A 25,960-nucleotide genomic window follows, 5' to 3' on the forward strand; every position below is an offset into this window, starting at 1 on the left:
TTTTAATTACCTCTAATATTAATTGATATCATAAGATAATTTGCAGACATAAATTTCAATTCAATGGTTAACTCTCAATCGTTGATTTCAAATTAGACTCCTTATATATTTTAATATTTTCATATAAATTTACTCCTTATTTATTTTTTGATATTAACATATTAATTATTTTATTTATATCATTATATTAAAATCGATTTCTCCTTTTTAAATTCATTTCGAATATAATTCTTAGGATAGAAAAATAGAATTTAGATAATTTGAACTATTTCTAATATTGATTGACAGATGATAATCGCAGTCTTAAATTTCAATTGAATGGCTTTTGCTCAGTCGTGGATTCCAAATTAGACCGATTACTTATTTTAATATATTCAGATTGATTTACCCTTTATTTATTTGTTATTCTTTATTTTTATTACTGATAACCCTTGTTTAACTATTTTTTTATTTTATTTGCATTAATATATTTAAGTGGATCTTTACTTGGGGGTTTACTTTCAATTCAAATATATTTCTTAAACTTGAATAGAAACAGAATTGGGAGAAACGTTTTTTTTTTAGTTATTTCTAACGCTAGCAGATACATGATAACTTTCAGATTCGAATTTTCATTTAATAGTAACCTCTCAATTGTGAATTTTGATTTATTGTTGGTCTTCAGCCCTCTCCATCCAATATTAATTTTTAAAAAAAATGTATGTATAAGCAGATCATTTTGACAATATTAAATGGCACCTCAAGGTCAGAAGAATTGAAAATTATCAAATGAATATATCGCAATATATGTAAAAAATTAAACTGTTTTCTAAGGATGGACAATTTTGTTTTATCGTTTTCTTAATCCTGGAATGCATGATTTTAATTTTTTTTCCGAAAAAAATTTCGTTTTGACATGGTTGCATATAAATTAGATAAATTATTAAAATTTTTTTAATAATTTTTCTGTGAAATTTAAAAAATAAAATAAAATTCTTCAAATGGCTTCATTATGATTTAAACACTATCCCGATCAAATCACATTATAATAATAATTATGCTATAAAATAAAACTCCCTTTTTACCAATACATTTTTTTACAATGCAAAAGAACATTTTGATAACATGGTTAAAGGTAGAATTATTCATACAACAGCCATTTTGGCATTTTCCAAGTTTCTAAGTTAAATATAATTTTAGCCTAGCACCTCAAGGCAACTATCTATCAATCTATTGCCATGACAACGCAACTTTATCAATATATTAATATATTGCCATGTATTGTTTTTTTTCTACAAATGTTTATCAAAAAGCATTTAAAAAAGGATTTCCTACCATTCAGTGTATCCTTTGAAATAGTCATGTGAAACTTATGAATGAAAATAAAAACCTGTAGCCAATTGGCTATACGATATATTGTAGGGTTAATAAACAATTAATATCCAAAAAGAAACGTGTGATAGATTGTAATCAGCTACTTGACCCTTAATCATAATCCGTATAGTGATTTATCAGTTTCTTTTATCATATCCAAAACATCCTTATCAGTTACTGAACAACATAAATTTAGAGCAAGGCGTCTTCTTTCATCTTATGCACAATCAATGTTCCGTAAAGTGTAGCCTTGTTTCCGTAACAAAGTTTTAAAAGTATGAATTTAAATGAAGTGAACAACCCTGCTCTCCTTTTTTAAAAAGGAAAATAACATGAAATTAATTTGTAATGAACCTACGCTTGATATCATAATTACTCATCATATTAATCAATTATTAAAGTGGAAGGTGTTTCAATGTCTGCCCCATGCAACTAAAATTTATAAAATAAAGTTCAAATAAAGATAGATAGATGTGATTTTCTGCCAAGACATGCTTCGAACTTATTTTAAGATAATAATTTTTTATATGCATATCAAAAGAACAATTCCATAACTGAGTCAGTGAAAAGCATTAAAATTACTTTGGATTTCATAATAACAATATAGTTATAGTTTCAGATTGTTACAATTTAAAAATTAAATATTAAATTTTGCATTAAAAAAACACCACACTCGTGGATTTCCAACAAAAACGTTCTAAGATAATTGAAAGCTCCTGATTCACCTTTTGATGATTTTGACTTTAGCCCGATAAAAGACAATAGTCGAAGGTTTCGACTCCCCTTTTCAGCCCAAACCGCAGACGATCTAGATCAGCAGGCGAGAGAGCTTTTGAACGCGAGTTAGAACCGCCATGGAAAATGAGAAGCCAAAGCTACAACAAGAGGATCGAATATTAAACGATATTTACTATGATGTTATACATCCTGCTTCCTTCGGAGGAATCGCAAGGCTTTCAAAAGCTTTGAATCTTTTTCAACGGGAAACTAAAAGATGGCTTGAGAAATAAGATGCTTACACTCTTCACAAGCCGATTCGTATGAAATTTAAGAGAAGACAAGTTCGTTCGATATTGGAGATTTAGTGCAATGCGATTTAGTAGATATTTCGAAATATTCCAAATTCAACAAAGGATTTAAATATATTTTAACTGCGATCTACGTATTTTCAAAATACGTATACGCGATTCCTATGAAAAAGAAAAATGATAATTCTGTACAAGAAGCGTTTAAAAAATTATTAAAAAAAAATACAAAATTCGAAACATACAAACAGACTACGGAACCGAATTTTATAACAAATCAGTGTCCGAGTTGCTTAAAATACGAGGTATAAACCATTACAGCGAATACAAAGCAAGCGTTGTTGAAAGATTTAATCGAATTCTGAAAAGTAAATTACTTCGCATTTTTACTCACAGAGGCTCTTGTAAATACACCGACGTTCTAGATGCGTATTAAACTCTTACAATAACAGTGTTCATCGCAGTCCTGGGTTTGCTCCCGCTCAAGTGAGAAGAATCGTTAATTTTCCACAAATTATATGGTTTAAAAAAACAAAGGTCAATTTAAATGTAACATTGGTGATCAAGTTCATCAATCAAAGACGTCTAACGACTTTTGAAGAATTGAAAAAATTTTGAAAAGCAGAAGCGTTTGGAAAAAGAAGGAGCATTTCGTTAAATGGAAAGGATTTGACAATCGTTTTAATTCTTGGATAAAAGCAAAATGGATGACGTAAAAGAGTTCTACATCACTTTACCAAGTGATTCGAGCATGAATTATTTTCCCTCGAATACGCAGTCCTTATATAGAACCAAATTATCGGCTACCCTAGTCTTACTAGGCGATTGGGAAGTGACATTATTGGAGGTATACATTCCTCGCAATTGGTTTAATATCGGTGACCACAGCAATTTCTATACTGTTATCTTCGAAAAAGATGTTGTAGTTACAGACAAGTTTGAACAGCAAATAAAAGTCATACATAAATCAGAGAACGTTGATGGATTTTGGTTAGCTTTGAACAGAAAAATCGCAGACGTTGTAGATGAATCCAAAATAAATTTTGAATACGATTCGCGTGCTGCGACAGTCACGGCCCACATTCGCGAAGGTGTGGAATTGCAGATCTTGAAAGAATCTAAATTGTTGTATATGCTATATATGCCTAACGAAGACACCACTCTGAGCTCTTCGGCGAATTATCGATTCTGCCTCTCTGAGCAATCTCCTGTAGATATAGAGCTGAAAATGATCAATTCTACACCTAGAAGCATTCTCGAAGTAGATATTGAAATGTCTGCAATGTTTGGAAAGATTGCAATAAACAAGCCTAGAGTTTTGTTTGAAATCTTAAATAGGCATCTAACAGCAAGAAACATGGATGAACTCATAAAGTTTGAATACGATAGCCACACATTTAAGATTTCTATAATTTTATCGAAATATGTCGACGTGCATATAGAAAAATCTACAAGGTCTTCGCTGCTACGTAAATTGAATCTCCAAGAGAATAATACTGTCATCGATCAGACTCAGAAACCGAAGTTGATTATTTAGCTCATGTGAATATTCGCGATTCTTTTAAAGTGATAATCAAAGAATACCCCTCGTTTGTGAATTCTGTCAAACATTCGAAAAATCTGCTTATTAATCCAGGGATATACAAAACACCTTCGGATTTATTTAGCTCGTTTAAATATGTGAAACTATCGCTTTCAGAAAACTCGAAAACTAAACTTCTCGCCCCTGAGTATTATGAAATAAAATTTGCGAAATCTTTAGTGGATATGTTAGGTTTTAATAAGAACTTTGTTTAAAAGCGGGAACTACGAATCCAAGTATTCACTTGATTTAAGTGGAGGAATAACGAAAATATTTATTTATAGTGATCTAGTGCAATCGCATCATGTTGGAGACTCCTTCGCTCCGCTGCTGCGAATCATCCTCTGCATGAACGAGAAAGAAGACCAAATAGTTAAATATTACGATCGACCTCTGTACTTTCCTGTGCGAAAAACGTACATAGAAACAGTGCTTATTGAATTGAAAACGAGCTTTGCTACCGACATAACATTGAGTGGGGTAAAACGTATGTTATACTTTCGTTCAGACGCAAAGCTATAAATTAGCAGATTTTCCCCCCAGAGTTTTCATATGCTCTCAAGGCTAGAGAAAATGTAGTTGGACAGTAGAAGCTGTGAGGCTTATTACCGCCTTCAACAAACGGAGGGGGGGGGGGATTTTTATTTCTCGGGAGTTTCCTATCAGCGCGGTTATGGGTTTTTTTGGTGATTTGAGGCGTTTCATTACCCCTCTCGCAATGAGAGCGGGAAAATATCTAGGCAGTCAGTTATTAAGAACGGGTAAGAATGCTCTGACTGATGTGTCAGAGGGCACCTCGTTCAGAGATTCTGCTAAACGCCGATTAAGAGAAACTTCAGGACGAATTAAAGATGATATCTTTCAAAAACTTCGACACGGAAGGGGCATAAAAAAACGCCCACCGAGGAAAGCACACTCGGGGAAAAAAAAGCGACCTAGGAAAAAACGAAATGAAGCGGAAGACATTTTCTCATGATGTCTTTTTGTCTGAAAACTGAGTTAGATTTGTTCTGCGAAAATGCTGTTCAACTAGCAATCGATAGAAGTGCTTTCGTAGAAATTCAACCAGTTGCATCACTAACTGACAATTCACCTCTAAAATTTTTCATCAGCGGAAATGGAGATCAATATCTCGACTTAGCACATAGTATCTTACATTAAAAAATTAAAGTTGTTAAGAAGAATGGCACAAATCTTCAGATTACGGATCATATAGCTCCCATATATTATATCTTAAACACTCTCTTTTCAGAGTTAAGCGTTTTTTAAATGATCGCCAAGTCATGAATCAGGTCAACTATGCATATCGGGATTATATAGATGGTTTGTTATTTTCGTCAAAACTGCTCAAGATGTTTTTTTTTTGTTCATAATGAAATAAAAAGGATTTTTACAAGGAAAGAGTTTTAATTTCGTCAAATGCGTTTATATATTTACCTTCACTTCAACTTATTTTGTAGGAAAATAAAACCTCCCGAATCCTATATTTTCTTAATAAGAATATTTTCTTGCTGACCTTCCTTTAAATTTATGTAAGAAAAATAAATTAAAACAATCAGCAATAGCTACGCATCAGGAAATTCTTTTAAGCACGTGCTAAGAGCATGTGTTTTTGTTAACGCGGTTATGTTTAAACTAGTATAAAAAAAAACCCGGAATTCTATATTTTCTCGATAAGAATATTTTCTTGCTGATCTTCCTTTAGATTTATGTAAGAAAAATAAATTAAATCAATCGACAATAGCTATGCGTTGGGAAATTCTTTTTTAGCATGTGCTTTCGTTAACGCAGTTATGTTTAAATTAGTTAAAAAATAAGGAACAAGTTGCAGGTTGTTAAAAAAGAATTTTACTTAGATAATATTAATAGATACATCGTATTTAATATTACCCTTGGGATTTCAGGGTCGTACAAAGTTTTAAACAGTATATAAACTCCTCTCTTACCATTCAGTTTTGTGGGTGCTTTTATAGTTACAAACTGAGCTTCACAACATGGAAAGTGGCAAGTGTTTGCATTTCATATTTTATAGTTAAGATTTTCCCCTCTAGTCTCAATCAAAATATAAAATTTCTAAATTAGTAATAAAATGTAGTATGTCCTTTTAGATCGAGCCTCCAAGTTCTCAGCCTTCAGAGATGAAGACGAGGAAGAACATAAATCCTCTAAAAAGAGAGTTTGATCTTAACCTCTCAGATGAAATTGAAAACCCTAAAAGCATAATCCTGCCTTATTCAATCCACTTAGGCAAAGGACTCGGCATCGAGATAAAGGAATTTAGAAGAACTTATTACATAACATATGTAAAATATAATGTAAAGGGGATATCAAAAATAGATTCAACATAGCAGTTGACCAAATTCAAACTTTTATTTTAGGAATGCGAAAAATAACGGAATATGTTAAGCAGCATTAATAATTTAGAGGAGGAGAAAGGATTGACTAAAAATGATAACTTCTTCTGAAATAAATACTGGGTTTCGGGGTTTTAATCGTACTTTAAGAGCTGAAATATATTATAGAAGTATAGATTTTCCGTATACTGACATTAAGTTACCTATATTTCGAATTTTAAATACCTCACTAGTTTTACGCTTACGTTTGGTGATATGTGCTCATATTGTCTTCGCAAACATTTTGCAAGACCACTTAGAAATAGAAGAGCTAACTCAAAACTTCTACTTTTGCAGTAATGCATTGCGCATACTATCATCTACGCAAATTTATTCTGCCGTTGATAAAGGATTTCGTAAAATAATCAATTCTGTTGAAAACTTTGTTAGGTACGGTAGCGGATGGCCAATCAAAAAAATTAATTACATTGATTTACATATTGGCAATTATTTAGAACTGAGAGGAGAATGCAGCAATGCCTTATTACCAAAATCATTGTTCAATAAAAAATGTCTCCTAAAAATCAACTGCGATGATGATAAATGTTTTTATTCTCTGTTTTAGCAAGTTTGTATCCTCAGAAAAGTAATGCAAACAGAGCAGTCAAGTATAAGAAATATTTTAAGTACTTAAATTGTAAAAATTTAAAATTCCCCGTTAAATTATCTGTTATAGAATGTGTGGAGTAAGTTAATAAATTACGAATTAATGTTTACTCTTACGATGACAGTTTAATTTATCCTTTATGTGTCAGTTCAAATAATGATCGAGAAATAGATTTATTTTTATTTGAAAATCATTACTACTTAATTGAAAACTTCAACAAATTGCTTAAACTCACACATAATATCACACATTTTTGTAAGTTGTGCTTATCGGGATTTGTTCGAGCTGAAACTTTACCTAGACATCAAGAGCTTTGTGTCAATAATACACCGCAGAGTGTATGTATTCCAAAGGATTTACCTCTAAAATTTAAAAATTTAAGGCGAAGCGTGAAGCATCGTTTCGCTATATTTACCGATTTTGAATGTTTATTGAAAACAGAAAAGTTTTCCAAATTCCTCATCATCACATTCCTATGCCGTTGAAACTCATGAGCCAGTTTCTTACGTTATGATAGTAATAAAGGAAAGAGATGAGATTATTTTTCACGAATACTATGCAGGCCCATGACCAGTAGAATATTTTTTGTTGAAAGCAAAAGAAATTAGTTTCGATTTAATTAAAGAATTAAAGCGAGAGTGAGCAAAATATAAATTAACGATGAAATTTTATACGATCCTTCACGCTGCGTAATTTGCAAAAAACATTTTCAGCGAGGAGATATCAAAGTGAGGCACCATGAACATCATCAGAATTTTACAACAGGACTAGCACATCAATTGTGTAACATTCTTTATAGAAAAACGTATTTCATTCCAATATTTATTCACAATTCTAAGAACTATGATTCTCATCTTTTATTCTCAAAGTCATATTGCAGAAGCGGATTCTTCTCACGCAAAGCTTGTATACCAAGCATTTAACTGCCAAATATTCGGTGACTACTTAAAGCTTTACCGAAATTCTGATGTCATAATGCTTGCAGAAGTATTCTGCTCATTTCTAAATACATCACTGAAATGGTATGGATTGGATCTTGTTCAGTATATTTCAGGGAGCGAATTAACATTCGATGCATGTGTAAAACATGTGTGAGTTGCTGCTTCAGCTGAACGCAGTTCAGAATTTTAAACTTTTAATATCTATATTATTCAGCTAATGTGAGAACGGGGAGTAGGACTTAAGATTGTTTAGGTGATACGCCGTGAAAAGAAAGAGTGGGGATATCTGGTTGGACTTCTGGGTTCCCACATGGAAAACAGATCTCTGTCATTTCTGCTCTCTAATAATGCATCGCTGTTAACGCTTTCACCCGCTTTACAGATCATTGATATTTTTCTTCTCCTTGGGAGTCAATGCGAACGACTTTCACCTTCTTGCTTGAAATGTAACTTTTCATGTCATCAACTATCGATAGCGGCTTTCGTTCCGCTTTGCATTCTTACTTACTCTCGTCTTGCAATTCATTAGAGCTCTCTCGTCAAAAATTATGCATAAGTCTGTATCACTTTGCAAAGTGATGCAGAGTTATTTCTTTTCTCTCGAGCGATTTATTAGAGCTCTATCGTCAATATTATGTATAAGTCTGTATCACTTTACAAAGTGATGCAGAGTTCTCTCTAGAGCTCTCTCGCCAAGAACGGGAGTGTATGTATAAATCTGTATCGCTTTGCAAAGTGATGCAGAGTTATACATTTATATACTATTCATTTTGTTTTATGTTGTTATCCATAATTTGTATTTTTTTTTTCCAGATGGTGAAATGGAGATAGATATCTGCTCAAGCACACCTTGGAATCTTTTCGGATGGCAAAAAGGGATGAGCTTTAAGAGGAATTTTAATAGTAATAAAAATATTATTAATTTTCCTTTTGTAATTATCTCGTGATATGCAATCCTTTACCTAAAACGTATTTCATTTATGATGTGAATTAAAGATTGTAACTAGATTGTTTATTAATTTTAATGAATATATCAGTGTCCACTCTAATCATAGACATTTAACTGTTGTTTCTAAGCTGTGTGAGTAAATATATATATTTTTTCTATTGGAAAGGTATTTAAAATGACGGTTTATTAGATAGTACGTGAGAAAGTTTGAGGAGATCATTTCAAATAGTTTTGAATGAAGTAGCAAAAAATTAAATGAGGAAATCAAAAAGAAATTTGTTCACTAAAGACATGAATATAAGTTTTCGACTAACGAACCGCGGATATAAAAATTACCGAGCTTGGGTGGGTTCAAGGAACTTTTAAGTTTTTTTAAAATCATATTTAAGTTGAATTTAGGTTTAAATCTTTAAAAGTTTTATGTAACAGAAAAGAAATTATATCTAGAATATGCTGTTACGAAAGATACTTTTGAGTTCTTCCAAATTTTGGGATGTTTAGAGAATTCCGGAGACAAAAACTGTAAAATTACAAAAAAAAAAAAAAAAAAAAAAAAAAAGGATTTTTTAAAAAAAAGTACAGTTTAAAAGAATGAAGAAACGTTAAAAAAATAAAAAAAATATTAAAGATTGGGGTGGATTTAAGAAGAAAAAAAAAGTGCGGGAAAAATTGTAATTGCTTTAATATTAAACCAGTATCAGGAAGACCAAACATTGCTCGATAGTTTTTTTTTTTTTTTTGTGTGAAAATGTTTAGATACGAATCACTTACTGATTACATATGAATATTTTTTCAATTTTACCTACATGTGAACTGGTCATTTAAATAAAAAAAAATCATGAACGCACTTAGTTTAGTATGTCATTCGAATTGCATTGTTGCCATTGGATGTGAGCCGAACGAATTCGTATTCGAATAATATCATATAGCGCCATCTCACAGAATTTTAAAGTACCAGTAGATTATCAACGCATGATCACAATACAAGTATCATAAAAATTTACGAAATGTGGCTATATGACATTGTCAGCATAAGAGCAAATAGAAAAAGGCTGTAAAATAACATATAGATAAACTTCAAAAGCAAAACCTTATCTAAACATAAAATGTGATTCAAATTGTTTGAGCCGTTTCCCAAGTACACGAAATATATATATATATATATATATATATATATATATATATATATATATATATATATATATATATATATATATATATATATATATATATATTGATATTTTGATTGAAGCTGAGTGCAGGTTTGAGGACATAGACGAGACGTTGTATTTTTAAGTCTCTTCAATATCCATCTCGGGAAAACAATTTATTTACAAGGAGACGCAGCGCGGCAAAAAAGCAGAAGTAAGAAACGCGAAACAAATGATCACTAGTCTTATAGAACATAGGATTTCTGGTCACGAGCCGATGGTGTGAATACATGTGTTGACCTTGAGAAAGGCAACGGAAGTATCACTTTCATTTGATACGTAGTTCTGATGGTGCATTAATTTTACAGATGAATTAATTAAACCGAAAGTGGAATTGGATCACGAAATAAGAGAATATTTTTAGAATAAAGTTACTAAGATATAATCTTAAAATTAAATTAATTAAATTGAAGTTAGAATTAAAATATCATTACATATATATATGGTGTATAGGTGTATTACTAATTATCTTAATCTCTTTTTTAAAAATGTGCTTTAAATATAATGTTTATTAGAATAAATATTTAGAAAACTTTTTGCATTTTCTCACGTTACAGATGCCCTTTTCCCAAATTCCAATCCAACGGAAGCAGATAACTTAGACGCTTCTGCAACTCTGACCGCTGACGCCGTTTGTATAATGTATTTATTTTTTCTTATATTTTGATTGCATTCGATCTCAAACTATTTAATGGAAGTTAGTCAAGTCTGATATATAATGGGAAATTCAAATCTCCTTTCAAGTGATAAGTTCTAAAAATATCGAAAACTATTATTAAAGAATTTCCTATAGTAGAGAACAAGTTTATATATATATATATATATATATATATATATATATATATATATATATATATATATATATATATATATATATATATATATATATATATATATATATATATATATATATATATATATATATATATATATATATATATATATATATATATATATATATAAGCAGCAAATTGCTATTATTGCAACAGCACAAAGAAAGAGAGAACACGTTTGGAGAGACTGCGCTCAACTACTCGCTTGAGCTCGACTCATCTTTTTTCATTACCAACTGACTCTTTTTGTCTTCGCGGCTCTCCTTTCATAATTCCAATGATAAAATATTGATAGTTTTACAAAAAAATCCAAAATTCGTTTACTAATTCCGCTATTGCCAAGATTCTTGAATATTCTGAGAATTTCATTTTAATCGTCAAATTTCCTATACCACCAATGGTAACCAAGTTTGTTTTCAAGGGAAGGGGTTACTACCCACGCATACATTTACCATATTTTAGACCTATTTGTAATACTTGTAATATTTGTATTTGTATATTTGTAATGTTTCTTACCATGAAGCTAACTGCGCAGGAAAGGAATATTACAAATTCGTAACAATATTATATCAAAAATTAACCTACAGTTTTGCAGCTGCCACTCCAGGATATGATTAATCTATATGATTAAATCGTTCAAACTAAAGAAAAATGAACAATGGACAACTAATAAATGAATGATTGCAGATTTAAAAACATATCTCATAATGGCGATAGAGAGAGGCTTGTTAACTCCTCTTAACACATCAGACAGCTGATAGAGAGCATTATGCATTCTACGGTACGAAAATTAAAATAATTAAAATTTAAAAAATTAAAATTCTTTTAACGCAGACTAAATTTAAAATTATGGCCTTTTTTCATTCTTTTAAAATAATAGAGCAACAATTCTAAAAGTTTGATTGTTTTAGATTGTTTTGGGGTTACTTTTAAGCCCATTTACAACATATATAATGAAATATCTTTATCTTTTTGTTTACATCTACCTGCTAATGTTTCACTCATTTTTTTAAATAAGCCTATAGCTCAATTGCACCATTAACAAAATCTTTGAATATGCTAATAAAAATGTAGACATTTTATCAGCTGTCAGCCATCTCCTAGCTGAAATCAATCTCGTGGTTTTTTTGGAGTTAGACTAAAAAATTTTAAGTGTTTTCTGCAAATAAATAGAACATTAAAATAAAATTTTGAATAATCATAATGATTATTTTAATAATATTTTATAAAAGTTCAAATAATTTTTTTTGAGAAATTTTGCTGATGAAATTATGATTTAAAATATGCTTATATTACAGAATAGTGGTTCTTGTCTTTATTGTTCTTGCTGTGATGGGAACTTCCATCACTGCATATGAAATTTTCTGTGAAAAGAGTAGAAAAGCAGAAAGAAGAAGAAAACACGTTAAAGAAAGGAAAGCTAAGAATGAAGAAGAAAATGTGACGGTTTCAAATAATCTAGAAGAACAACTCAGAAAAGGTAGCAAAAAGTTAGTAAATAGTCTTTTATATAAAACTGAATGATGCATTGAAATTGAAGTGAAAAATGACAGATATAAAAATGAACAAAAAATTAATAAAATGAAAAGCTGGGGGAGGGAAAAGTATACTAAACTTGGAAAAAATGAAAGCAGAAGAAAAACAAGCAAGAAATTAATAAAACAAAAATAATAATGATAATGAGCAAAAAGAAAAAAAAAATTCCTGTTTTAGGTACATAATATTCTAAGACTAGCATAATTTTTTTTGATATTATTAATATAATTAATTATTAAATTTTTTTGAAGTTGCAATAGAGATCTGGTTATACGATTATGATTATACAATATATATATATTAGTTGAAATTAAGACATTTTAAAAACGGATCTAGGATATGCATTTCCCATTCCATTTCAAAACAAATTCTCAAAATATATTTTTGGGAAATGGACTTTATGGAAAAACATTATCACATGAAAGTAAAATAGATCAAATTTAAAACGATCTAGATTCGCTTCCAGAAAAATATTGCACTATATAGGTCTACATAGATTTTAAACAGATATATATATATATATATATATATATATATATATATATATATATATATATATATATATATATATATATAGTCATTCTATATCGGAATTAAAATTTACATTTAAAAAGTAATAATGAATATTAAGAGATTAAGTATCTAAAATGTTTATAAGATTTGCTTACATTTTAAGACATATACATAAAATTTAAGATTAATGTTATGTATACAAATTTTAAAATTTTCTATGGAAACATCATTTTTTTTATCATAAATAGATTCCATACGAAAAAATTATTTAGATTACAAATTTTGGTTAATATGCCTTGATTACATAGGGAGATATTTGATATTTTCTGTTAAGGGGCCGTTTCTATATTTAAATATATAATATCACGATATATTTTAGACGTCTGTAATAGTTATTTTTATGTGATTTCAAAACATCAGCAAGGTTATAATTTACAATTGTTACTTGATCGACGATAAAATATTATTGTGAGCCTTTCTGGTACAAGTTTGATTGCTTATGGCTTAAAAAAAGAAAAATTGTATGTTTTGTCTATATTGTATCTGATTCCTGAATCGCCATTATGCTCAAAGTACTAAAATGAAAAATTTTGTTATAAAAGTGGAAGAAATAAGATTAAAAGATCTTTTATCACTTTATAAAAGATTGATTTTATCGTCAAACCTCATATTTTATTGAAAGACAAAACGCTATCGATTTCTAAACTTTTTGCGCCTTTTTCTTTATCAACATGTATTATTCTAGTTATTATTACTTTCATCTAATAAATTGATATGAATTTATACACCACTTTATTTCACAAGAGTATGAAAAAAGTGGCCCATTTCATTTACTGATCAATGTACATAGATTTTATACCATTTTTGACAGACAACTTAATTATCCATACAAATGTTTTTTATTGTTTTGATTATTATTGATGAAGACAAGATAGGAAATACATGGGAAATCTGAATTACAGAATATCACTCTAAATGTCCATTCATTAATAACACATATCTTTAATTTCCATTATTGTAATATTTTTTTAAATAATTAAGCTATAGATTTATCAAATATTTTGCTATTTCTGTTATAAATAGAATTTTGAAAACAGGTATAATTATAGGAATAATTATTATCTATATAATTGTAAGGACATGTCTGTAAGAAATATTTAGTCTAATTGAAGAACATTTATATTAACAGCAAACTGAATTCATTTCAATTCAATTTACATAGAAGAAATAAATTATTTATCATCCAAAATATTAAATAAATTAATTACAAAAGTAATAAAATTAATAAACAATGGTTAAAAATCGTTGAATATATTCAAATGCTGTTTACCAAAAACATAAATATATTTAAAAATTTGAAAGCATATAAAAAGTTTATTTTTGGATTTCTTGTTAAATATTTAAAATTATTTTCAAAATGTTGTAATCGCAAAACTTTTATTCGTAATGGAAATATTTGACAAATTATGATTGTTCATTTAACAAAGGTCAATTAAAAAACTTTCAAACAAAGGTTTTCACAAAGGTCACCTTTGTGTTGAAACACTTTTACTTATTTCAAAAGATATTTTCATAAATATTTAATTTCCAGGAAAACTTTTTCATTTTGACCTTTAGTTTGGTTGAGTCCGTCATAAAGTGCTTAATTTTGCGCTATCAGAAATAGATAAATAAAATATTAATCGATAAACTAAAAATGTTTAAACTAAAATATTAAGCAATATTTCGCAAATTATTAAAATGATTTATGTTGTTCATTTCGTATATTTTACATAAAAAAAATAATACTAAATGTGTTATTTAAACAAATTTACCATATCTGAAGTTAACTTCCTTTTTAATTTTATATAAAGTTAAAATTAAGAAAATTAAAATTAAGAATAAAATTAAGAAAGATTAATTTTATGAAATTTGATTCTCTCGTTAGCAAGTTTAAATACATGAAACAAATAATAGTAAATGCTAAATGAAAAAAAAAATGCTTCTTTTCTTGTTACTAAATATAAGATTCGTATCATATTATTATTATTATTATTTGCATTTTAAACAGTTTTGGATTGTTATATTTATTTTATATATTATATTATATAATATTACATTATTGTAATAAAATATAATGTAAATAAATAATATTGTTATTTTACTGTTACATTATTATTATATTACAATATCTATTATATTTTTTGAATTATTATATTATATTTATATATTGTTTATATTATTAAATAGAGCTTATTTTGGTCAGTATGTTTTGAAAATTAAATAGTTACAATTTTACAAACCAATTGTTTTGAAAAATTCTATATTTCATATTTTTAAGTCATATAATCATAGAGTTAACGAATAAAAGTCCTATTTTGCCATAAGAACATAGATTCGCCGCCAGATTTAAAAGTAATAACTTTAAAAAAAATATTTGTTTCTAGAAATCATTATATTTCTTTGAACTGTCAATTTTCGCCGCTGCTGAATTTTTTTATATGTCCTTACATTACAGCAAGGAGGAAAATAGTATTTCATACAAGAAATTCATGATCATGAGCAGTATCATTTAAGCGTCAAATAAAAATGTTGTCGACAATTTGAGATATGTGAATGTGCCCCTAAAAAAGAATCATTTCAGAAGCAATACGGAAAGTTCAATGCTGCAGAAAAACTATTCATAGGAATAGGCTGAAATCTGGCATGCCCACTTAAAACGGTCTTGACTATTGATTTATGTCTAAATTAAAGGGTTTGTCATGAAAACATTTTATTTTAAAATCTAGTTTGAAAAAAAAAATCACACACACACACACACACACACACACACACACACACACACACACACACACACACACACACACACACACACACACACACACACACACACACACATATGTAAGTATGTATATACGTACGTAATTTTCGATTTTAATGTTCATTCACAAACTTATTATGCTTCATTGAAGAGTGTATTTCCTTTCTTTTTCTTCCAGTTGGGTTAAAAGACCTATTTAACTCTATGGCGCATTTTCGTGTTTCGGAGAAGAAATTTAGCAGAGATTCCCACAAAGAACAATTTAATTGCATAGACAGATTACGATTCTTCGGTAGCATCTGCCTCATTTTTGCTCTCACTTGTTTGTTTTATATTTTTACAAAAAGTAAGTCAAAATTTATTTTAATCGGCTTGTATTTGACAATTTTTATTGCTGTATTTTTTTCATCTGGGTATTATATTAAAAAAACTTGAAGGCAAATATCCTTCTGTTATACCAAGAAAACTTAGTAAAGGATTTATCATTAAGTTCGTTAGGCTTAGTGAATGTTGCGCTCCTTTGGAATAAATTTGATTCAAGCATTTTCTTTTCTAGAGACCTTGTTTATGGCATTATGAATGCTATTTCAAAAGTGTCTGCCTGACTTTTTGTATTATGTCTACCTTAATTTGGGTCGGTGGAAATAAAAGTTATATCTTAGTAATATGGGCATAGTTTAGCGACAACGGAGATAAAATTGGAAAAAAAAAATACGTCTAAAATTTATTTTGCTTCAATCAGGTCAGTTAGAATCTCTTTTGCTTATCCCCTTTAAATCCATAAATGGGGGGGAAATGAAACGAAATGAAGAATTTAACAGCGTTCCTTGATTTTTCTCAAAAAAAAAAAAAAAAAAGAACACTTTTAATTCTTAAAATGATTTTGTATAAGGGTTGTAGAAAATATAAAATCTGAATTGGGACATTAAACAATTTTTTGTATATTTGCGAACATTTGCTCTCATTAAAATTGAGATGATTTCTGAAAATTAAAAAAAAAAAGCTCTTTTTCAGAAAAATGACATATATTGTTAATGTAATTGTTTAACTGAAGGTTCTACCCAAAAATATTTACTTTTATATGCATATACAGGTGGCCATAGTTAAAAAAAATCTCTATTAAAGTTATTTGCCAATAAAATTACTCAGAAGGCTATGACATTTTTGTAGGACATAATGGATAACGTTAGTTAATTATACAGTGTTTTAGAATTTTCAAAATTTGGCTGAAATTACAAAGGAATTGCACATATTGTTTTTTTTAAATTGTGCTTTTTAAAAACTTAGTTTAGGTCTATCTAAGCTATCTCAACATTCTGCAGCTTATTTTATAGACTTTTTAATATCTATAACTTTATTGAAACGTTTTCTTTCCGACTGACAACCTTTTTCATTTAACGTGAAAGCATCAATCAAACTTCTCCTTATCCAGTTTGATGGCTGAGAACAAATATGGTAGACTGTTTTGGATGTTAAACGTAACTATTTAATGCAATAAAATTATTGTTATTTTTTTTTTAACATTTTCATATTTTTCATGACAATTTGATCAAACTAGTAAAGAAAATAATGAATTGCTTCATCATATCCACAAAATCCAATTTGCAATTAACAAGAATTTTATCCTTGAAACAAAGAACAGGAAACTGATAAAATAGCCTCGCTACCAGCAGTTTCAAACATTCTCAGTGTATGAAGAACGCTCTTTTATACTTCACGGTTCCGATGGTTGTTACGGTTTCTATGATTCAACTTTACTTATTTTACTGGTAAGGAAAGCAGAAACCTTTCAGAACTGATTTTTTTTTTTTTTTTGCATCTAAGCACTTTCGTACCTCTATAAAATTTTCATGAACAAACACGTCCAGCTGGTCAGTATAGTATATAGGGGACAAACATTCTTCATAGCAATGTACGAATGTAAAGAAAGTTACTTGAATGGCATAACATTTCGCTTCTTTTCACAAAATCTCCTTTAAAAGTTAATTTGGTTTTACTTCACTACCTTAAATGCTTAGTACATGCATACCACTAGTGACCTTATATTTAAGTTCAATTTAGGTTTGTAATGATTCAAGTCTGTTTGGTTTCCATTCAGTTGAATACCATAAACTTCCATGAATTCAGTTTTGTCCCATAAACTTCCATATTGCGACATTAAGAGATTTTTCATTAAACATATTTATTCAACATGGCAATTAACATGGGATTTGAAGACCGAGAATAAACTTCATTCCGTCAAGCCTACAGTTGGTTTATGGCCTGTTCACCCTATACGAGAGGTTGATGTGAAATTGACTCGCCTCCGTATAGGACACACCCGTTTTACTCATCGTCATCTCATCTTGGGTGAAAGGGTGCCAATTTGTCCCACTTGTCATATTGCTTTTAATGTGAAACATATTTTAATTGAATGTCCCTATTTTAATGTTCATCGTCATAATTTTTTCTACTCTTCTTCTCTTAACTTGCAAGACCTAGTGAGTGAAAAATACCACTCAAATATTTTTAAATTTTTAAGAACTATTGGTTTTATCAACTATATATAACACCTATTTCATCTGTTTGTTCTTCCTTTTATGTTAAATGTATTTTTTATATGATTATTTTACATTTACATTAATCATTGTCCTACATTAAGACAGTTTTTTAATATTTGTATCGACGCATTGTACGTGGTTTTTATTACTTTTACTTGTTTTTAAAATGTGTTGTTTTAAATGTCTGATCTGATTTTACCGTATACTTGGCGCAGTATAGCCAAATATGGCTCTTGCGCCAATAAACCATACACAACAACAACAACAACCATTCAGTTGAAATTGGAATCCGCTGAAATAGGATTGGCAAAATACCAAACATGAACTAGCTCATATTACTATCATTAAAAGAAAAACTACAGTTTTTCACGACAACTTTTTATTGCTATATCCTATAAATATGCCAAAGAATCTAGATCCAGTTCAATGCAGGAAGTCAAAGATAAAATTCTCAACGATTCATGTGAAATTCAAAGAGCATTCAAAAACTATTGTAAAGAATATCATAACAGACGATGATAATATCAACAACAGACGATGATAATATGAACAAATGCTTTAGTCAACAAGGAAGAAGATATAATAGAAAGTTAATTGACCTTATCACTGAATAGATTTCATCGATAAGGATAAGTAGTTTTTCCTCCTTTTCCAAATCTATTTTATCTTGTTCATAACTATCTACTATTTTATTGTCTACTTTACAAATACTTAATATATAATTATAGAGGAGAAAGAATCGTTTCTGGATGAACATAAATTTTTTTAATACCGATTTTTCACTTTGGACTTGACTCCTTGAAGCGACGTCATTAGTTTTTTTATATTTGTCTTAATGTACCGATTTATTTTGCACATGCCTAATATGCAAATACAATACCCAAAAAAGGCAAAGTGTTTATACAGAACAATTTTCATGTGCACCATTTTTGAGGCTGAATAAGACGTTTCATAATCTAGGATGACAAAAATAAGACTGCGAATTTAATTAAAATTTTTTTTCCACTTAGAACCAAGTCTCAGCAAGGTAAAATATTTCGATTGTCATAATATACATTAATTTAATTGATCAAAACACTAATAATAAAATCATAATTTTCTTTTCATTTAAACTCATCCAACATTTAACATACGACCAGACTGTTAAAATTCATGTTTACTTCCCCACTCCTACACATGAATGTCAAGAATTTTAAAAATAAAGTTTATAATAAAGTTAATAAGAAACAAAGCATTGACTTAAAATTATTCTGAATTATTATACTTTCATTTTACTCTTGTGATAAGAAGTATTTCATCAAAATTGAGGATATAACTAAATTAATATTTGGCAATTTCAGCAAACGTATTAAGGATATCGATACAGCCATCTTTATAATTTTTAATAAAATACATCTTAATAAAACCGAAGAAAGTGATATTAAATTTATAATTTCATAATAAAGATAGAAGATTCTGATTTGCTACTATGGTCACAAAATAGCGAAATGAATGGGCAATGAGTTCTATTTTTGAGCCTGGAATCTGTCTATTTTACAGTACCTCTCTAAAATGGAAGTAGATAAAAAAAAATTAATTGAGCCATGAGCATACATATTAAATAAAAATTGGTAAAATTGGTACACTGTTATGGCTGGGGACTGATTCTATAGTTTGCTATTATTTTAAGTATCTAGACTTCGTGTGAGTGGTTGGTCGCCGAAAGAGACTAGTAAATTTCATTATTCGAGGAACCCTAGTTCTCATTTGGCTTCTTTTCAAAACAGTGAAGTAAAAAAATTCCCATCGCAGATACAAGTGAAAATATCTAGTTTCATTTAGAAAAACAATTTAAAATGAATAAAAAATGGCATTTCGACATTTCTGGAGTTAAAGGAGGGAGCAAAACTCCAATTTTACCACAAAAAATGCACAAGTAAACACAAAGTTAAAATGTCGGATGTTGGCGTTTTAGTTTTTATAATATCACCTTAAAAATAGATCATATTAAAAATATTCTTAAAATATAAAACTTACCCTAGTCTTTTCAAACAAGATTCATTAGAACGACGACTATCCATTTTATTGAATGGTTAAAATGTTTCCTACGAAATAGATAAGATACTACGAGTAAATTAAAAAATATCAGTCTAAAAACGTAAATTTTTGCATGAAAGTTTAAAATTCTTAGTGCATTGAATAAGTATTGTGACTAACATTGCTGTGAATTTTCTGACTGTAATGTGGTAGATTCACCAAACTGTTGCGTGCATGTGAACATACATACATACTATTTACAATTTTACATGTTTTTTCGATGAATTTTAGTTTTTCCAGAAAATATGGAGGCTGTAAAATCCTGGATCTCATGGTGGATATCCCAGTTTATGCCCAATTCATTTTTCATATTGGATAGATTTATTGCGATGAGGTAAATATTTTTCATTTTACTATTATAACCAGCAGGAGTAGTTTCTCCTAAACGTTTTCCATGCTCTGTAAAAAAAACGTGTTATCTCCCCCCTTCCCAAGCATGAAACTAGGGACTTTGAGGAAGACCATGAAAGTCAGGAGTGCTAAAATCTTTATTTTTAGGGTCCCACATATGGGAGTAAGAAAACTTAATATAAAATTAGGATATTATATTAAATGTATAATATCTTTTAATACAACTATATATGTATTAACTTTCTTAAAGCAACTGAAACCAAAAATTTGATACATTAATTTAATTTTAGTAACAAAATCCCATACCAAATTTGAGCCATTTAAATAATTTCGTTTTTGATTTTCTGCTATTGTATGCACTTTATCGTGGTAAAACTATAAAACCTCCTACTGTTTTACCTCGAAAGAATTCTAATTAATAAAAATTCTAACTCTTCTAATGCTCTTTTCTTGTTACAGAGATGTGAATTATTTGAATCGTAAATACGATCCTTCTTCCTTAACTTCCAGCCATGGAAGAAAGCTAAATGTTTAAATATTTGATGAAACACTGAATACCTTTTTTAAAAATAAGGCAAAAAAAAAAAAAAAGCCGTCAAATTTTAGGAAAAATAAGCTTGATAACTAAACTGATATTATTAGAAAAATAATTTTTTAATTATATTTTTAATTTAATTTTTAATTGTTCCAAATTTTGGTTTTATTCAATCATATTTCCAAGTATTAACACAGGAAAACTAAAATCTCGCATAAATTTCATTGATTAAAATTCTAATTAGATTAAACATTTCTTGAATCTGGGTAAAAAATTGGTATGAATTTCTACTTTAAATAGTGAATCCATGTGCTAAATTTTATCCATCTAGCTCTTTATGATTTATTATTATTATCATGTTCACTTTTACTCTTATAGACACGCACATACTCCCTGTGCATGAGTTCCATGAAGCCGCAGGCCAAATTTCCTCTACCTGGTTCAAATTTTTTTTTTTCTTTTACTATCGAGTTTAGAAGGAGACAAAAATGTTTTTCTGAAACGTTGGATTCGTCAAAATCTTTATTAAATAGACAATTTTTGGAATTTTTTGATGTAACCACAAAAACAGCTTATATTTCAACACTACAGTTGTTGTTGTTACTTATGGCACTTTACAAGCCCGCTGACAGATCTGCCAACGATTTAAGCCGAGCGAGCTTCTTTTTTTTTTTTTTTTTTCAGTAGCGCCAACTAGGGACAAGAATACAGCTTAGCTTCTTCATGCGTCACATTCTCTTGCACAACCTTTTTTTACAGGGGGGGGGGCACATTCACACACTTCATCACAGATAAAACACAGAAGAAGAACAACCATGCCCTCAGCGGGACTCGAACCCGGGACTATAGTAAACTATATATTAACTATAGTAAACTATAGTAAAACCTATTATTAAGCATTATGCATGAATTTTTTTAAAGAAAAAATTATGTGCATTTAGTGCATCAAAATTTAATAGATGGTCCAGAGTCATGATTGTGGGAAACTTTTAACATTCTAAAAAACTTTAAAAAAAAGAATAATCAATAAAAAAGAGACATTGAACAGTATAAGATGGAACTTTTGAAGTTCTATGGACTTCTTGAGAAGTTTATCGTTAAAATAAATTGTAATCCTAAATTTTAAGGATATTACAGAGTGATTAACCTGTTATGAATAAAAACAAAACAATGATCCCTATTAGTACAAGATATTGCATGGTATCTCCACGATGTCTTTCGATATTCTGAATGCCGGCCAATATCGTGAAGATATGGTAAGAATGCTATAGTGAATTTTGTGCTAATAGGATATGACATTAAAGACTGAAAAATTGATTAAGAACTTGAATGTATGTTTCATAAAGCCGCTGAACGGACTGCAAATTCTTCCGTCAAGACAAGGTATAATACGAGAACTACAACTTATGAAACAGATTAGGCAGCTTACATATTTTACGAAAAATTATCAATAATATTTCTAATGTAGATAAAATTTATATTTATTTGTTTTGTCTTTAAGAACAGCTGAAACCAAATTTTAAGATCTTAGGAGAAGCTTCCATATCTGGCAAGACGAGATCCTCAGAACTTTTATTTTTCATATATTATCTATAAAGTTACGTATAAAAAAAACTTATGCCTATGTTATGCTGCTAGTTGACTTATTCCTATCATTAGTATTTATTTCTATAAATTTAGCACATCTTTTATTTTCAGTCATTCCATGGAACAGTATCATTGATAAAATCTTGCTGAATCTTTCATAAGGACTCAGATTTAATGAATATTCTTACATCTCTAATAGTACAAAATGCCCAATAACATTGCTACGATATCGTCACGATATTGGCCAGCATTCAGAATATCGAACAATAAGATGTCGCACACTATCTTATGCTTATAGAGATTTGAAATGTATTTGGCATTTGTAGGGGTTAGAGTCAAAAATCAATTGCGTTCTATATATGTAGAGATAAATAAAATAAAATTTCAGCTAATAAATTAACAATATTTATATACAGGGTGGTCAAGAAATAACAGGAGATGTCCGGAGCTCTGTAGCGTGTTATGTACTGGGTGAAACATAACAAAATTTGGCCACCATGCACATTAAAGTATGCGGTTTCAATTTGTCTAGAAAAAAAATTAGAACCAAAAAACGCCGGTAGGAAAAATTCTAGTGCTGCGATCGAAAACCTTATTAAGTAATTTGCATATACGGATACTTCGTGTCACGATATATCGAGGATAAAAGGAAGGGTTGCCGGAATGTAAGTCATTCTGCAAGAATTCACCCATAGATGGTGTTGTCACTACGTGAACGTGCCTTATTAGTCAAGCTGTTTTATCAGCGGGATGAAAATGCCAGTGCTGCTCTTCGTGAATACCGGCGATTAAAACAATTACATAGAGGACCGATGGCCACAACTAACTTACGAAGAATGGTTAAAAGATTTGAAATAACAAGAATTCTTGCTGTGCAACTAGGCCGAGGTCGATTTATGGTTGTGGGACTATTTGAAAGGCGTCGTGTATCAAGGACATGTTCTTGGCATTCCTACTTTAAAGAATCAAATAACGTTACATGTCACACGAATAAATGTCGATATGCTGCGAGCTACCTTCGAAAACCTCGTGTACCGCATGCAATTATTGGAACATCAAGCTAAGGGCCACCCTCAGCCAAATTTGTATGTTGCTATAATAAATGATTTTCATTGGTATTTGATGTGTTATTTACTGTTTCCATTGGCGGTTATGTATTTTTTTATCACATTATGTGCTTGCAGCACCAGAATTTCCCTTATCGGCGTTTTTTTGTACTTTTTTTTGACAAATTGAAACCGAATATTTTAATGTATATGGTGGCCAAACTTTGTTATATTTCGTCCAATATATAACACGCTACAGTGCTCCGAACATCTTCTGTTATTTCTTGATCACCCAGTATAAGTTGAAAAATGTTAATTTAAAAAAATGTTTATCAAATTATGAATTTATCAATTCAAGAGTTAAAATATGTTTATGCTTCAGAATAGTGGCTCTCGTATTTGTTGTCCTTGTTACGGTGAGAAGCTCTATCAATGCATTTGAATTTTTCTGCGAAAAGAAAAAAAGAGAAGAAAAAAGAAGAAAGTATGTTAAAGAAAAGGATGAGAAGGAAGAAGAAAATAAAAAAATTTCAAATGGTTTGGAAAAGCAAACTAGAAAAGGTAATATAAACCTAAGAATAACCAATTGTAAAAAAATTGAATTTTATAAACAAGGTGGAAAACTTTCTTTCACTCTAATTTTATCTGGGATATTTCTTCATTTTGGATACAAGAGAAAAAAGTCCATAAATTTTACTTTAATCTATTATTTTTCATCTTTTAACAGCGTAAGAAGTGACAAAATATAGGTTTATTATATTTATAAAAATTTATTTCAAATTAGGCATACAATTGTTCTCTTGCTTCTTAAATACAAAATAATTATTAATAAATAAAAACCAAAGGTATAAATGAAAAAAATGTTGATTTAATGTTTTGTTGAAGAGTAGATAAAAAAGTGTGAAGTAATTATAAAATAGTTTGTCTTCCATGTTTTAATGAAATCAAATTCTTAAGATGTCTGGAGTCTCAAAAAACTTAGAGACTGAAATTCTAATCTGAAATATAAAAAAGGGGGGAAAAGTATGCGAATGATAAAGCAATCTATTTGATTCGTTCGTATTTATAATATTTTTAAAATTTGCATTTAATTATATAACATCGATAACGTGCATGCAAAAAAGGTTTTTAATATAATTGAAACTTTTGTATAAATTTAATAATTAAAATATTGAAAAGTTTTGTTATAAAATAAAATAAAAATAAAAAAAATTAAATTAAAAAAAAATTATATGAAAAAATAAAACTTTTTTTTGCCTTAAAAGCTTAGATTTTTTAGTGAAAATGATGGAAGTATACTTATTGTGTCATTATAAACTTTGAAGTCGTAGAGAAAATCTTTTTTCAATTTTTAACACTTTTTAATTAAAAGTCCAACAAGACTTTTGAAAAATCTTTTCATGCTAAGAGCTTACTTTCAAGAAGTAATTAATACTAATTAAATTTGGTAATTCTAGGAGCAACGGTATACCCTATAGGCTGTTTTAACCCTTTAAAGGGCCATTTTTTTCCAGTCATATTATGTTAAAATATTTTAGGCTTGAAATTAGAATAAGAAAAGGGATTCATTTAGCTTATTAAATAAATTTAATTTGATTAATTAATTAATTTGGTTAATTAATAATTAAGTAACAAATCAAAACACGTCATTTTGTGTGAGATAAAGAACTGAAGCATCTAAGTTTCTGTCTTTCTAAAAAAATTTGTCAGAACTGATGCCAACCTACAAAATTTCATGCAAAGATTGATAAATTTGGTGCGAAGCATACTTCCCACTGCCCTAGAAAGAGTTAAATGATGTTTCATCATGTATGTTGCATTTTAAGCCTGTCTATAAACAACATTTTATTACAAAAATATCTTTTGAAAAATTTCAACTTCTCTTTGTGCATGAGAGCAAATCTAGAAAAGTATAAAGAAGCTAAATTGACAAAATTTGAAAAAACGAAACATTTTTATTTTTTATTTTTGAGAATTTAACTATTTTCCATAAACTGAAAAAAAGATCAAATTGAAATAAACAAAATTAAATAAAAGAGTAAAAGTAAAGGAAAATAACTTGGGACGTAGAGCATTAACAAA

General features: G+C 29.1%; 1 protein-coding gene across 3 annotated transcripts in view; it reads left to right on the plus strand.

The window, feature by feature from the left end:
* The first annotated feature begins 5,920 nt into the window (after positions 1–5,920).
* LOC129981546 (nose resistant to fluoxetine protein 6-like) overlaps positions 5,921–25,960 on the plus strand; it is a 41,189-nt gene continuing 21,149 nt past the window's right edge. Inside the window, exons 1-7 of one of the 3 annotated variants that reach the window (XM_056092419.1) lie at positions 5,921–5,964; positions 8,715–8,804; positions 10,619–10,703; positions 12,193–12,374; positions 15,922–16,089; positions 20,591–20,693; positions 24,261–24,439. In XM_056092419.1, the coding sequence (XP_055948394.1) occupies positions 5,955–5,964; positions 8,715–8,804; positions 10,619–10,703; positions 12,193–12,374; positions 15,922–16,089; positions 20,591–20,693; positions 24,261–24,439 (817 nt within the window). In that variant the 5' untranslated portion in view covers positions 5,921–5,954. Of the gene's footprint in view, positions 5,965–8,714; positions 8,805–10,618; positions 10,704–12,192; positions 12,385–15,921; positions 16,090–20,590; positions 20,694–24,260; positions 24,440–25,960 lie in introns of those variants that run through there. The other 2 variants (XM_056092420.1, XM_056092421.1) reach the window with 2 other exon arrangements.

Source organism: Argiope bruennichi, chromosome 8, assembly GCF_947563725.1.
Source record: "Argiope bruennichi chromosome 8, qqArgBrue1.1, whole genome shotgun sequence".
Classification (NCBI taxonomy): domain Eukaryota; kingdom Metazoa; phylum Arthropoda; class Arachnida; order Araneae; family Araneidae; genus Argiope; species Argiope bruennichi.